The 16,473-nt window shown below is 46.0% G+C and overlaps 1 protein-coding gene across 1 annotated transcript in view; it reads left to right on the forward strand.

The window, feature by feature from the left end:
• Positions 1-11,469, forward strand: part of SCN11A (sodium voltage-gated channel alpha subunit 11) — a 77,701-nt gene extending 66,232 nt beyond the window's left edge. The window contains exons 24-26 of the mRNA XM_039237174.1: positions 4,033-4,133; positions 6,993-7,263; positions 10,439-11,469. Coding sequence (XP_039093105.1) covers positions 4,033-4,133; positions 6,993-7,263; positions 10,439-11,469 — 1,403 coding nt within the window. The remainder of the gene's footprint in view (positions 1-4,032; positions 4,134-6,992; positions 7,264-10,438) is intronic.
• The last annotated feature ends 5,004 nt before the right edge of the window (positions 11,470-16,473 follow it).

A 16,473-nucleotide genomic window follows, 5' to 3' on the forward strand; every position in this document is an offset into this window, starting at 1 on the left:
TATTTAGAGTATAGTTGACAGTTAATATTACATTACCTTCAGGTGTATCACATAGTGATTTGACAAGCTTATATGTTATGCTGTGCCCACCACAAGCGTAGCGCCATCTGTCACTCTGCAACACGATTACAGTGTCACTGACTACATTCCTTATGCTGTGCCTCTTATTCCCATGACTTATCACTCCATAACTCGAAGCCTGTATCTCCCGCTCCCCCTCCCCTGTTTTGCCCACCCCCCACTCTCCCCTCCCCTCTGGCAACCACCACTTTGTTCTTTGTATTGTAGGTCTGATTCTGCGTTTTGTTTGTTTGTCCATTTGTTTCTTAGATTCCACATAGGAGTGAAATTGTATGGTATTTGTCTTTCTCAGTTGGACATATTTTACTTAGCATAATACCCTCTAGACTCATCCATTTTGTCACAAATGGCACAAACTCATCCTTTTTTATGGTTGTGTAATACTGCACACACGCGACACACACGCATGTGCGCCACATCTTCCTCTTTTTAAATGTTTATTTACTTTTGAGAGAGAGAATGAGAGCGAGAGTGAGAGAGAGAGCACGCACACCGAGGAGGAGCAGAGAGAGAGGGAGACAGGGATCCAAAGCAGCTTCTGCACTGACAGCAGAGAACCTGACGTGGGACTCATTCATGAACCGTGAGATAGATCGTGACCTGAGCCTAATTCAGACGCTTAACCCAACTGAGCCACCCAGGAGCCCCTATACTACATCTTCCTCATCCATTCATCTGTCAGGAGACACTTAGGTTTCTTCCATGTCTTGGCTATCATAAATAATGCTACAATAACCATAGAGGTGTGTGTATCTTTTTAAGTTAGTGTTTTCATTTTCTTTGGGTAAACACCCAGGAATAGAATTATTTGATCATATGATATTTCTATTTTTAATTTTTTGAGGAACCTCCCTCCTGTTTTCTACAGTGGCTGCACCAGTTTGCACTCCCACAAGCAGTGCACAAGGATTCCTTTTTCTCCACATCCTTGCCAACACTTGTTCTTCCTTGTCGTTTTCATTTTAGCCATTTTGACAGGTGTGAGGTGATATCTCACTGAGGTTTTGATTTGCATTTCCCAGATGATCAGTGATGTTGAGCACTTTTTCATGTGTCTGTTGGCCATCTGGATGTCTTCTTTGGAAAAGTGTCTATTCGGATCCTCTGTCCATTTTTTAATGGATTGTTGAGTTGTATAAGTTCTTTATACATTTTGGATACTTACCCCATGTTGGATAAATCATTTGCAAATATCTTCTCCGAGTTAGTAGGTTGCCTTTTTGTTTTGTTGATGGTTTCCTTCACTGTGCAAAAGCCTTTTATTTTGATGTAGTCCTGATAATTTATGTTTGCTTGTGTTTTCCTTGCCTCAGGAGACATCTAGAAACATATTGACAAAACTCTACACCCATTCGTGATAGAGACTCTTAACAAAGTGGGTTTAGATGGAAACATATGTCAATGTATTAAAGGCCATATGTGAAAAGCCCACCGCTAACATCATACTCAGTGGGGGGGGGGGGGGGAATGAGAGCTTTTCCTCTAAGATCAGGAAGAGACAAGGATATTCGCTCTTGGCTTTTATTCAACATGGTACCGGAAGTCTTAGTCCTGGCAGTCAGACACGAGAAAGAAAGGAGTCATCCATATTGTTAAAGAGGTTAAATTGTCACTATTTGCAGTCGACCTGAAACTAGACAAACAGAATCCTAACAATTCTTCAAAACATAGATGTAATAAATAAGTTCAGTAAATGTGCAGGACACAAAATTAATACCCACAAATTGGTAGCATTTTGATACACTAATAATGAAGCAGCAGAAAGAGAAACTAAGAAAACAATTCCATTTACCATTGCCGTTAAAAGGATAAAGTACCTAGGAATAAATTTAATCAAAGAGATGAAAGACCTATACTCTGAAAACTATGAACATGGATGAAAGACATTGAAGATGACACAGACAGACAGAAAGATATTCCATGCCCATGGATTGGAAGACTTAATATCGTTAAAGTGTCCATACTACCCAAAGCAATCTACAGATTCAGTGCAATCCCTATCAAAATACCAATAGCATTTTTTTTGCAGAACGAGGCAAATAACACTAAACTTTATATGGAACCACAAAAGACCCCGAATAGTCAAAGCAATCTTGAGAAAGAACACCAAGCTGGAAGTTATCAGTATTTTAATTCAAATTAAAAGCACTTTAAGGTATGCTACAAAGCTGTAGTAATCAAAGCAGTATGGTACTGGCACAAAAATAGACACACAGATCAATGGAACAGAATAGAGAGCCCAGAAATAAATACATGCTTATATGGCAAATTAATCTATGACAAATGAAGCCAGAATATACTATGGGTAAAAAACAGCCTCTTCAATAAATGGTGCTGGGAAAACCGGACAGCTGCGTGTAAAAGAATGAAACTGGACCACTGTCTAACACCACACACAAAAATAAACTAGAAATGGATCACAAACCTAAATGTGAGACTTAAAACCATAAAAATTCTAGAAGAGAACACAGGTAGTAATTTCTCTGACATTGGATGTTTGGGATTTTTTTTTAAGTTTCAGGAGTTTTCCATATATTCTGATTGACTCCTTATCAGATGTGTGCTTTATGATATGTAGGGGCACCTGGCTGGCTCAGTCAGTGGAACATGTGACTGACTCTTCGTCTCGGGGTTGAGTTTGAGCCCCATGTTAGGTATAAAGATTACTTAAAAATAAAATCTTAGAAAAAAATATGTAAATTAAAATTATATAAATTAGAAAATTATATTATGTGTAAATATATATTTATATATGGTATACAAATTTATAAAAATCTAAATATGTATACAAATATTTCCCCCCATTCTGTGGGTTGCCTTTGTGCTCCACGGATAATGTCTTTTAATGTACAAAATTTTAAAATTTTCGTGAAGTCCAGTTTGTCTATTTTTAACTTTGTTTTCTGTGCCTTTGGTGTCATATGCAAGAAATCATTGCCAAATCTAGTGTTATGAAGCTTTTGTCCTATGTTTTCTTCTAGAGATTTTTTGCTTTGATCTTACATTTCTGTTTTTGATCTTTTTTGCTCTATTTTTTGTGCGTGGCGTTAAGGAAGGATTCACTTTTATGCTTAGTGCTGGGGAAATGGGGGATATCCAGATGATTTTTGGTCCATACTTGTGGTGAAAGTTCAAATCCCACACTGTCATCAAGGCCCGCCGGATTCACAACTTATCAAGAAAGACTGGATTTTTACCGAGAGTCCGAACTACTTTCCTCCTATCTCCCACTAACAGATTCTGTTTGCTTCTTCACCCTTTCACTGGTAGCACTTGGGGAGTCCCAGATTCACGCGGGGGCCTTGACACAGCCCACTGCCCTTCCCTCCACGACTCCCTTATACTTATTAAGGCTCCAGATTCTAGTTTATACAGAGATTAGCAAATGTTCTTGGTCAACACTGGCTTCAGGCTAATTTACTACTCTGTCTTTTTTGATCACTATTGATTTTCAGACTCTGGAGATTTTCCTGTCTTTTGTGCAAGTTTAGCTGTACATTGGTCTGGACAAATCTTATGAAATCCTATTAATAGCGAGATGTGCATTTATTTGGGAGAGTTTTAATGGCCACTTTGTGAGAGTTTTTGTTTAAATTTTTGATACTAACTTTTCATTGTATTGTGGTTTCATTTATGAAACCTGAAATATATTCAATTCTTGTAAAGATTCCGTGGCTGTTTGCAAAGAGATGCAATCTTTGTTCATGTTCTAAAAAGTAAAGTAGAACTGATAAAAAGTAACAGTATTTCCTTATTCCTCAACTTAAACCCCATTACCTTTCAGACTTACCCACGAGTCCAGCCTCTATTGTTTCCCATTGGACTTTTAGGATAATGTCATATAACTTTTAAACTGGTTCTGAACATTTAGAACTTGTTCCCCCCCCCCCAAAAAAAAAAAAACACAAACCTGTTAATGCTAATTAGCTCTCATCTTCTCCATATACTTAGGTGGTGAGGATATTTTTATGACAGAAGAACAGAAGAAATACTATAATGCAATGAAAAAATTAGGATCCAAAAAACCTCAAAAGCCCATTCCAAGGCCTCTGGTGAGAGCAATTGATTTGTTCTAAACACACAGATCTATTCAGTGGTCCTTGAGCTCAGATGTCTACACTGCCATTCTCCTTTATTTTTCAAGTTTACAGACATTGTCTAAGAACTCAATAAAAACCCAGATACACTAGTGTCCAGCTCAAGGCTTTGGGGAAATTAGACAATCGAATTCAACACTAACAACTGGGGCAAAAACTTTCACTTGCTTTTTAGTAAGCGCGCAGTAGGTGTTCAGTATATACTCGTTGCAATGACATGGACTTAACAGTTTGTTTTAACTAAATCTTTTTTTAAAAATTTTAAGCTCCAGTGTAGTTAACACAGTTATATTAGTTTCAGGTGTACAGTGTAGTGATTCAGCACTTCCATACATCGCCTGGTGCTCGTCATGACAAGTGCACTCCCCCCTTTCTTGTAAGTTTATTTCTTTTGAGAGAGAGAGAACACAAGTCGGGGAGGGTCAGAGAGAGAGGGAGACGCAGAATGAGAAGCAGGCTCCAGGCTGAGCTGTCAGCACAGAGCCCGAAGCGGGGCTCGAACCCACGAACTGTGAGATCATGACCGGAGCTGAAGTCCAGCACTCAACCGACTGAGCCACTTAGGCGCCCCTTCCTACTGATATTTTTTAATCTCTAAAATCTAAATATTATCTTTTGGCCTTTGGAACAGACGAATAGCAATTGCATGAGGGGAAACACTAGCTGTTTTAACCTGAGCAATGATGCATTTTCTTTTTAATAGTAGAGGAAGGGATCTGGAGTCACTTCTGATTCTTCCTGAACCATCCACACAGAGGGGCTACGTTAACTGGTTTAAAAATGATACTGAGGTGTGGGGTTCACTGTACATTTTAAAATGATAGCAAGTGCTTTTTGGTATCTACTACTTTAGGTAATTCATATTCTTAATCTCCTCTGTTTCAAGGCCAGAGTTGAACTATTAGGCCTAGGTTTACCCTCCCTCACTCTTTTTTTTTTTAATTTTTTTGGTTTTATTTATTTTTAAGACAGAGAGCATGAGTGGGGGAGGGGCAGAGAGAGAGGGAGACACAGAATCCGAGACATGCTCCAGGCTCTGAGCTGTCAGCACAGAGCCCCACGCGGGGCTCGAACCCACGAACCGTGAGATCATGACCTGAGCCGAAGTCGGATGCTTAACTGACTGAGCCACCCAGGCGCCCCGCCCTCCCTCACTCTTAATTCTTGCCACTCACTGGGCTTTCATGGAGAGCACCCCTAAAAGTGTTTTTTCTCCAATCCCGTTCTGACTTCCCAGGTGCATTCACACATAGCACATGCAATTGACTTTCAAGCTTCTTCTCCAGACTCCTTGATAAAACAAAGCTTTAGTGATTCTGGGACAAAATTGGGAAGACACCAACTTCAGTGTAATCCCTTCAGGGCTGTCCCCAACCCCTCTTCTCATGGCCCTGGCTCTTCCCGACTGATACCGTTTATTCTTGTGGTTTTAATCCATGTCAGTCCTGGTGCCGTTGAACTCCACGTCTGCATTCCAGCCCTCTATCTGAGCTCCATACCCATTCCTTTACCTGGCCAGGGCCCTTGGACACCTCACCGGCACCTCAACTCAAGGTTCTCAGGGCAGATCTTATCATCTCCCTCTAAAATTTCTCACTCTCTGTTGTCTGGCTGGCTGCAAGATTCCACCAGGCTGAGATGATAGCCTCAGCTTGTCATTTTCTCATAGCCACCTCCATTAATCACTCTCTGACTCCTTCTGCATTTCCGTCCCTCTTAGCTCTTAAAGCTAAATGCTTATATCCCTTTCCACCATTACCACCACAAGCCAACGTCATCTTTTGCCCGATTATCATAACAGATGCCTAGGGTTCCAACAATGATTCTTAGGGGTTTAGGAGGTTTCTAAATAGACTAGTGTATGAATATTTTGATTAGATGATAATATAATATAAAATACCTTGATATATACATATATTATAAAACAATCAGTTTATAGTCAGGAATGCCATGCAACAGTAGTGTCTGAGTTTGTGTTTAAGAATGGCTTTCCACTAAGGAAAGAACAAAGTAGTGCTTCACAGCAGTTAGATTACAGAAAGTAGAGTGGAATAATTGAGTCATTTCACTGCATGTGGTGGATTAGGTGTGCAAACTTGAGCTAGACCCTGTACCAGAGCAATTAGCACATACTTACTTTGTAAGCAGTACGGCCATCTGTGTGCCAGCCAATGTGCAAGTTCACCGTCAGTAATTAAAGGAAATAATCCTTCTATTTCTGTTTTTAGTAATCATTACCTCATAACCCCATTTATCTAGCCTTATTTTCAAGTGAACCAGATGTGGAAAATTGGCATTCAAGAACTGCTTGAGTACAGAGTCTGGGTTAAGTATAAGGTCTGATTATTCTGAGTTAATGAATGGAGCCTTGGGGCTGTTAATGCCATTTTGTCTACATACTTACGTGAGCAGGTATTCTCTGCATCCACATTACTGAAGTCAAAGTAAAGAAACGGATAAAGTATGGAGACCAAAGCTCATCTTTTTATTATTAAATCCAGCATGAGCTGTTTTACTTCAGCAAAACATCACCCATCACATCAAAGTTATGTCGTTACGAAGAATTTTTAATTTTTTTTGTTCTAAAATGGAATTAAAGCTATAAGCCTACGGCTTAAAAGCAGTCGTGTAATTAAATTTAAATGAAAATGTATACGCAAGGATTTCTTGTTGTTTTAAAAGGGTGCTCATTTCTTAAGAAATTGCTTTGATTGTAAGGGAGGCCAAATTCTGTGGCGTGTGTCTTTTTTATGTATATGATTTCATTCTTACAATGTGAACGGATCTAAGATTCCTTTTTTCTTCCCCTCTCAGAATAAGTGCCAGGGTCTCGTGTTTGACCTAGTCACAAGCCAGGTCTTTGACATCATCATCATCATCCTCATCTTCCTCAACATGGTCAGCATGATGATTGAGTCTGATAACCACCCTAAGGACACAAAAGTCTTCCTTGAGCGTCTCAACCTGGCCTTTGTGGTCATCTTCACAACCGAGTGTCTCATCAAAATCTTTGCTTTGAGGCAATACTACTTCACCAATGGCTGGAACTTATTTGATTGTGTGATCGTCGTTCTCTCTATTGTTAGTAAGTAAAATCAGAAGCCAGAGGGGCTTTAATCTGAGCGCTAGAAGTAAATCATGTCATTTGGTAGGATGTCCAAACTATCCACAAGGCAACAAAGTAGGCTTAGTGTGGTTTCTGAAAAAATAGACAGGTGTGCTGCCGCTGTTCTCTACCGGGAAGTTGCTAGGAGATACAGAGCAATTTTCATTCCCTTGACTGTTTACATGATTGAAATAGAGAGTAAAATAAATGTCCAGATCCATTTATTCAACGGAGATAGACAAAATTAAGATGACCTTCGAGTGTTTGGGGGGGTACCTGGTATATCCACATAATTGAGTCAAAGTTCTACCTTTCCCTTCCGTGCAATTATAAGCTCTCATGAGCATCTTTTCGTTTTAAGGATTTGGCACTTAGTTCCCATGGTTTTCATTAGTTCAAAATCCATGTGGGTATCAGATCACGATTATTGTGCCCCTGGGACATTCCTAGGCCCTCTCTCACCTCCTATACAGGGCGTCTGTGACTTCCCAGTTGGGGCTTCCAAGAGTGTGTCGTAAAGGCAAACAGTGCTTTCTCTCTATTCTGTATCCCATGTTAACCGAAACCACAGCATCAGCTATGCTTCTCTCTGCTGCTTGGATCCCATTCACCAACCAGTCTTACTCTGTAATCAGTATACTTTTTCTTTCTTTTTTTTTTTTTTTTTTTAAATATTTTTATTTCTAGGAGAGAGAGAGAGAGAGAGAGTGAGAGAGAGCGTGAGCAGGGGAGGGTCAGAGAGAGAGAGGGAGTCACAGACCGAAACAGGCTCCAGGCTCCGAGCTGGCAGTCAGCACAGAGCCCGATGCGGGTCTCGAACCCATGAACCGCGAGATCATGACCCAAGCGAAAGTCGGACGTTTAACCGACTAAGCCACCCAGGCGCCCCCAGTATACTTTTTCTTAACATAAGCACCGTTACCTCTCAGATTTATGGAAGAAGAATAGGGAAGAAAAGGGTTGCTGCCGTATGCCTATTATAACACACATATACACGCGCATCAACTTTGAAATTGAATTCTTCAGGGCTTAACCATAAGAGAACACTCTGGGTTTTTGCAGTTTGCTTTTAACTAAACCAATAATTTGACTTCTTATAATTGTGCACAACCACCCGGAGGCCATTCTCATAGTTCAAAAAGCAGTGAAGATAATGAAAACCGATTTCACAAGTGGAAGCTTTTGTGCTGTTTTAGAAAGGATACGTTGAACAGATATGCGAGATCAAAATATTTTGGTTCCTATCACTACAGCAGCATGCAGATGTTTCCAAGAACAAGAAAATGGTACAGATGAGAGTCTGTTCTGGCTTCTAAGCCATGAAACTTATGTAGATAAAGTTTAGCAATAGAGCCTTCCACACGCCTGCAATGAAATGGATCGCTTATCTTTATCGGTCGATTCCAATCTCAGGTCCTGGTGAAACGGACAGCAGTGAAGCCAGAAAATGGTGGTGGGAAGAGTCAGGGACACCTCCCCAGACCCTGGAGAGCGCTGCTTCCCACACGCAGAGAGCAGCTCATTCATCCACGACTCCCTGAGCTCCTTCCAGGGAGTGCCAGCCACTGTGCTGTTTGAGGAAATACCTCTTACTTCTCTCCTTTGAACAACTGCTAGGCAATTGCAGTTACACAGCAGAGCGGTGGATAGCATTTTGCTCCAGTGGACGAGAAAGTCCGCACACTGAGCCAAATCCTACTCACCAATGCGGGCAGCATGCTATACGCCTTTGCCAGTAGGTCTGCCGCCCAGCACTCAGACTGTACGCTTCCCCAGGCTCTTTCCTAAGCTTTTAGATGAATGCAAAATGAGTGTGAGTCAAAGTGACCGTGTCCAGGAGTTAACAAGGCGGTTGATGTATTAAGAGTTACTCACCTTAAGGAGTCAGAAACAGAGAGATTAACTGCACGCCAAATCCTATGGTGCACAGAACTGAGCTCAGATAACGGACGGATGACTGATGGCTCAGTTAGTCAAAGAAATGCTCGTGGAGGAGGCGCCTCAAGGGTGGACCTCCTCCAGTTTTTGCTAAATTGGAACTTCATAAATTCCACATCTCACGGCGCTGGCTGCAAAATTAGCATCTGAATTCAGCCTCGTTGGCACAACAGGGCAGTTGGTGAAGTACATTATCAACTAGTTCTCTATAGTCATTAGGTGACAGCAGAGAATTTGGGCTGCCCTTCACCCCTAATGACCATAGAGGACCCCCCCCCAGAGCAAGAGCAAGGCCATATCTACACAAGGCAAGCATGTCCCAGCCGTTCTATAATATTTAGGCCAAAATGTGAGTTGTTTCAAATCCCATATCGTTGGCTTGCAGAGCAGGTGGTGAGAGAACAGGGTGACATTTAGGCCAAATATTCAGCTGTTTGCGGAAGCCTCTGCTCTAGGTGATATTTGACTGGGGGGGGAGGGGCTGTCTACAGCGATAAGGAAAGTATCTCCAGCCCCTTAAGCCTTTTGAGCAGACGCCAGGAGTCCTTCCTTGGGATGAGCATGTTGATGGATATGAGAGCCACATGGCAGCGTCTGCCCAGCTTTGAGGCTCCCAACACCGTCTCCCTCCAGCCCTGTCCTCACCTGTAGCAGGCTGTGTTCAGATTCCCCTACACAAATAGGAATCTGCCTTTTTAAGGAGTTTTGGGGTTAGAGGTTCCAGTTTCTGATGACAGCTCAGGTTCAAGCTAACCTTTGGTAGCAGACATTTTTCCCTATGCTCTAAATCCGAAGGACTCCATCCTTAGTTTATCTGGTTTCCATCTCCATTTCCAATAAGTACGGAAAACTATTAATCTGTTATCCCATGAGTGACTTTCAATACCCAACATAGAAAACGTACTTCAGGTGTATGAGATAACTCACAAAATAGCCTTTTATAAACTGCATTCTCCTTCCATTCCCTGAGTGTCTTCAGTATTTTAGACACCCTTTTCCATCTAAAGTCCCATCTTAAAAGTGTACGGTGCTTGGAAACTATTTTCCAAGCCAAGGCACAGACAGACCCCTCCCCTGTACTGGTAAATGGGCCAAGTGCAAATTACAAAGTGCCGAGGAAAGTTGGTGGCACTAAGACTCCGAGGCAGGAGAGACAAGCTGGGTATGAAAGCAGTGTGCCTGCTGGGAATTAATCGGCTGCCTCCTTCTCCTAAAGGTGCGATGGTTTCTGCCTTGGAGGACCAGCAGCACATTCCCTTCCCTCCCACGCTCTTCCGAGTGGTGCGCTTGGCCCGGATCGGCCGGATCCTGAGACTCGTTCGGGCGGCGCGAGGAATTCGGACGCTCCTTTTTGCTCTGATGATGTCCCTTCCCTCTCTGTTCAACATTGGTCTTCTACTTTTCCTCGTTATGTTTATTTATGCCATCTTTGGTATGAACTGTTTTTGCAAAGTGAAGGAAGGGTTTGGAATTGATGACATATTCAACTTCAGAACTTTTGTTGGCAGCATCCTCTGCCTCTTTCAGATCACCACGTCCGCAGGCTGGGATGCCCTCCTCAGGCCCATGCTGCAATCAAATGAGTCGTGTAACCCCAGCTTAGACAGCCGTCACCTCCCTGCCATAGCCATCACCTACTTCGTCAGCTACATCATCATTTCCTTTCTCATTGTTGTCAACATGTACATTGCTGTGATCTTGGAGAACTTCAATACGGCCACAGAAGAAAGCGAGGACCCTTTGGGTGAAGATGACTTTGAAATATTCTATGAAGTCTGGGAAAAGTTTGACCCAGAAGCAACACAGTTTATCAAATATCCTGCCCTTTCTGACTTTGCCGATGCCCTTCCCGAGCCTTTACGTGTGGCAAAGCCAAATAGATTTCAATTTCTAGTGATGGACTTGCCCATGGTGAGTGGAGATCGCCTCCACTGCCTGGACATTCTCTTCGCATTCACTACTCGGGTGCTTGGTGACTCCAGTGGCCTGGACAGCATGAAAGCAATGATGGAGGAGAAGTTCATGGAGGCCAACCCCTCCAAGAAGTTATATGAACCCATAGTCACCACCACCAAGAGGAAAGAAGAGGAAAAATGTGCTGCTATTATCCAAAAGGCCTTTCGAAAATACAAGCTGAAGATGTCCACGTGTGCCTTAGAAGACGGGCCCCGTTCGCCACTGCAGACGCTCTGCAATGGGGACCTCTCCAGCTCCGAGGTGGCTGAGGGCAAGGTCCACTACGACTGAGACCCTACCTCCACCCTTACCTCACAGCCTCACGGCCTTGCCTCTGGCCCCTGAGTTACAGGGGTCCACAGCTCAGTGTGTGAACAAGCAATCGACTCCTCCAACTAGCCATCCCATTTTTTTTTCCTGCCTAAAAGAAGTGGTATTCCAATGGTTATTTCAAATGGTTCTGACAGAGGTAGAAGATTAGGCTGCCTGCCCATGAACCACTGGTAGTATTTTAGCAAGGAAGAAGGCACTGGAAAGGCTGTAGGGGACACACCGATGTTAGGATCGAAACACAGTTCAAATCATGTAAAAAAAAAATGAGTAAGAAACAAAAACCACATTAAAATCTTAGATTGTGTTTTTCCATATTGTTTCTAGACACATTGTTCAATACCTTCGTTCAGTGTGGTGCCCAGTGCAAGTACGTGGCTTGTCACGTGTAACTCTTTTGCATGCCGAGTAAAAATTCAAAACCTACCAGTAAATAAACAATGTATTGCAGAGATTTCATTTTTAACAGCATTTGTATTTTGGTTTTATTTTGAACCTAAGGCATGATCTTGACTTGTCAATTGCCACCCTATCTTTTACCAGCTACAACCTCTGTTATATACGTTTCGAAGAAAGTAAATAAATGAGACTTTCAGTCTGCATTTCATTCAGATGGTATACTAAAAATATTTGTTTGGCGGTTGTCGAAGTAGTCATTTAAAGGTGGTGCTTTGCTTCAAATTAAGATGGGAACCAGTCACAGGCTGAGAAGTGTAAAGCAACGGGCACTTCAGAAACACACAAAAAAGTGCCGTGATTTGTAGCACATACTGATTTCCGTGGTGAATACTCCCATCAGGGCTGATTTCAGCTACCAACTCACTGCACGTGGAGCTGGGAAGAGATGCCAAAGCTGCGCTCCCGGGCTGACCCTAGCGGGCTCCAGCACACCGCCGGCTGGCGCCAATAAGAAAGCCTCAAATAATGGGGCGCCTGGGGGGCTCAGTCGGCTGGGCGTGATCTCACGGTTTGTGAGCCCCGCGTTGGGCTCTGTGCTGACAGCTCAGAGCCTGGAGCTGCTTCGGATTCTGCGTCTCCCTCTGCCCCTCCCCCGCTTTCCCCCTCTCTCTCTCTCTCTCTCCCTCTCTCTCTCTCTCTCAAAAATAAATAAATATTAAGAAAAAGAAAGCCTCCCTTAAAATACCTGCAGCGGCCACCTTGCGCAGCGAGAGCACCTTCTTAGCAATGTGGCTCATCTATGTAGCCATATAGCCAGAGGGCGCCCTGGTTAGCCAGCGGTCTTAGCGAGTTGATGAACCCTACATTCAGTTCTGGCTGAATGTCTGCGTGAAATGCAGTCCAGAGAACAAACCGGGTCTCTTAAAAGGCCCGGGACCTCCCTAAAAACGGGTGCCTCGAGACCAACAAGGACAGGCTGGGCAAGAGGCTGCCCTGGGGGTGGAGAACCTACATGGTGACAATCGAGGTGCGGAGGAAAACCCCCAGTGCTCAGGTCTGAGCCTCTGACCTGCTCCTCCTCGCCCCCGGGAGGGAGGCCAGCACCGGGGGCTCTGGTGTTACTGAGCCAGTGGTTATGTTCAGCGTGTATTTGGTGGGGCCTGGGTTTTGTGAGTTTGTAGGCAGCCTTGTGCTCTGGAGCACTGACAAAATAGCAACACCCTCATTATCTAATCATTATCAAAATCTAGTTTTTACACAGTGGTTGCTGAGCATCATGCACTAGCTGAGGATTTGTCATGAACAATCTCATTTGTACGTCACAGTAACCCAGTGACTACGCCGTCCCTCACCTGCTGGAGCCCGGGCCTCAGTGCCCCCTGGGGAGGGAAAGTGGGTGATCCCAGAGCCAGGGAACCTTTGAGTCAGGGCCACGGGGGTGCCCCGCAGAGCTGCAAGGCCCTCGCGGCAATCACCAGGTCCAAAGTCAAGGTCAGTTCCTCCGGAGGCACTGCGGGTGACTGATCACTGCCCTGAGAGATGAGACGCTCCGATTATGAACACGGCTGTTTTATTGACGCGTAACAAGTTTTCCGGACAGGGTGGGGTACCTCCTGGCTGGAGGCAGGGGAAGCTCGGGGAGGGTGTGGTCTTGCCCTTCCCGGATTACACTTTAGGGGCCTGGGTGTGACCTTTCCCATACGTGTCCGTCCATCCCCAGACGGCCCCCCTGTGCAAAGGCTGGCTTCCTGAAGCCAGCTCTCCCGGAGAGCACAGGCTCTGCTTGGCTCTAGCAGGAGACTGAGCCACACTTGCTTCACTAGATGGCAGCAAATGCCAACGTGCTCTGTTCTGAGCTCCGCACAGCATCTGCGTGCGAGCCTGGCACTGCAAGAGCCAGAGGGCTCGGGGAGGAAAGCCAAGGCAGGAGGCGGTGAATTATCCAAATCCTGGGTAAGTGCTGGAAATCCCCCTCCTCTGAGAGGGCTCTCATTGTGCGAGGATCCAGGGCACCCCCAGGACACAGAGATGATACTCTGTCTCCTGAGGCCAAGCTGAATGTCCCGGGCGTACGGCCCTAAGGCATAAGAGGCCATCGTCTTGTCTTCCGAGTTTTATTTCCAGGCAAGTCGGCCCCTGCTTAATTCAATCGACCTCCATGTTCCCGAGGGCCAGTGCAGGACACCCTGGGTAAACTGCTTCCAACAATAGCCCTTAACCTTGACAGCGTCCATGCCGGTGGGGGAGAGAATTAGATAAGCACCCAGGTAATGATAACACCATGCAACGTAACAGGTGCAGTAAAGCAGGGGCGCCCAGGGACGCCCCTCTGCTCTGAGAGTGTGACAGCAGGCAGCTCCTGGGGAGGCTTCACAGGAGAAAGGGGGGTACCCGCGACGACACGGAGAGAGGTGCCGGACTGTGACAAGGGCGCTGGCTCGGGAAGGGGTTTGAAGTGGAGGGGACAGCAGAGGCAGTGCCGTGGAGGGTAAGGAGGGCGGGCAGAAGGTGTGAGGGAGAACCAGCTACCCAACCGACCGACTGGCCCGGAGGGGTATAGTCGGTGGAGAGGCCCAGCAGAATCTTAGAAATGGGCTGTTCTGTGAAGAGGCTTAGATGCCAGAGTGAGCAGTTATAACATGTGAGGTAGTAGGAAGGCACTAGAGGTGTTTGCAAGGGGGAGAAAAGTTAATCAGAGTTTGCAGGGTGGGATACAGTGGAAAGAGAGCAGAGTACGGGTCCCGGCGGGGAAGAGGCAGTGAGTGAGGAGGGAGGCAGGGGTGATGCAGTGTGACCCTGGGATGCTTGGGTCACTGACTGGCCATGGAGAGGGGTCCGGGGGGAAGCTTTGGGTTTTGGGTCAGGGCGACAAGGGAGGCAGTGGTACCAGTTCCCGAGTTAATGAGTATACGGGGGGGGAAGAGGTTGTTTGGCTTCATGGCTATGGCAAAGGAAAACTTTTAAATTATTTCTTAACAGTTTGGAACATTTGGGAAGTGTAAGATGCCGGGTCCACGTGACGGGGTCCAGCCAAGAACTCGAGGGTGCGGCCCGAGCAGGGGCGGCATTCGAAGCCGCACAGACGGCCAGAGGACGTCGTGGAGGAGTGGGGCTCACCCAGGGCCGGGGAGAGGCGGAGGCCTTGCCCTGGGGGCCTGAGGGCGAGCTTCCAGAGGGGAAAGACGAGGGCGAGCTTCCAGAGGGGAAAGACGGGAGGAGAGACAGGTCAGAAAAGGGTGTGGGGGGGGGGTAGGCGGGGGAAACAGCACGCCCGCAGTCTGGGCCTGGGCGGGCTTCCCGGGTGAGTCCCCACGGCCCCGCCTTGTCATCCTTCTACCAAGCAGCCCGCAGGGAGCGGGGCACATGTGGGTGTTCCCGGAAAGGACCCCACTCCCGCCTCCTCCCCCTTTCTAGAGAGCAAGGTGAGAGCTTGCCGTCTACACAGTCCCGGCTCGGGGGCCAGCTGCTCTGGGGACCGTCTTGGAATGTCAGCCACCGGTGCTCCGTGCCCTTGGGAAAGTTGAAATCCTGTGCGAGCGCTTCTGCTCAAGGAGGGGGAGCCTCTGGTCCCAGAGAGCTTGTTGCCTGGCAACACAGAGAGAAGCTCCAGGGTCATTGACTGGGCAGTGCCGTCCCCGCGGCTGCACAAGGAGCAATCAGAGAGGCGGTAAGAAAACAATTGCGAACATTTATTGAGCACTTACTGTGGACCTGGCAGCCACTTACCGCGGCCACCCTGCCTCGTCTGCACCAGGCTCCATTAGACACAGACTGGTTTTAATCTTCAACGTTCTGATGAGAAAACTGAGGCATGTAGAGGGTATAAGAGGCTAGATCAAGGCCACCTAGGCAATCCGTGGCTCTGGCAAGGTTCCAACCCAAGCAGCCTGGCCACCGAGCTCAAGCTACCAGCCACCGCCCGACACCGGCCAGACACAAAGGGGTAGGGTGACCGGAGCTGAAGGAGGGGACGGAGTCTCCCCGGTTACGTCCGGGAGCCTTTCACCACCCACCTCGTCTCCTCGGAAGATAACACGTGTTTTCAAAGCTCTTCCAGTGTGGGCGCGTCCCTACACGGAGAGAGGTGGGTGCCACGCCCCTCTGCGCGCGCCACTTCCTCAGTTCTGCCAATGTATTGGTTCCCTAGTATATTTTGACATAATTTCCACCCTTTCCCCTCCCTCCCCCTCCTCCAGGCAAACTCTGGCTAATCTGTCTCCTCCAGCAGCCGGCTCCCAGGGGGCGGGAGGGGGCTACCCCCACTTTGGGACATACCTGTATGACTATTAATGTAATGTGACAGCCGTGGGACAGGAGGGGCCGTGGGGGTGCTGATTTAGTCCACCTCAATCTCCATCCCCAGCCCAAGCCACCCAGACAAGCACACAGTTCAACTGAAACCACCGTGTCTCTGAGCTTTGCAAGTTCAAGTGCCCTACCTCCTCTAAGCTCTTTCGATATTTTAAAATCACTTCTGGATCCAAATCACACTGATGTACTCTATTTTTTCCCCGGCTTTATTGAGGACTAAAAATTGTATATATTTAAGGTACACAACATGATGGT

This window comes from Hyaena hyaena, unplaced genomic scaffold, assembly GCF_003009895.1.
Source record: "Hyaena hyaena isolate Hyena2069 unplaced genomic scaffold, ASM300989v1 scaffold_121, whole genome shotgun sequence".
NCBI lineage: Eukaryota > Metazoa > Chordata > Mammalia > Carnivora > Hyaenidae > Hyaena > Hyaena hyaena.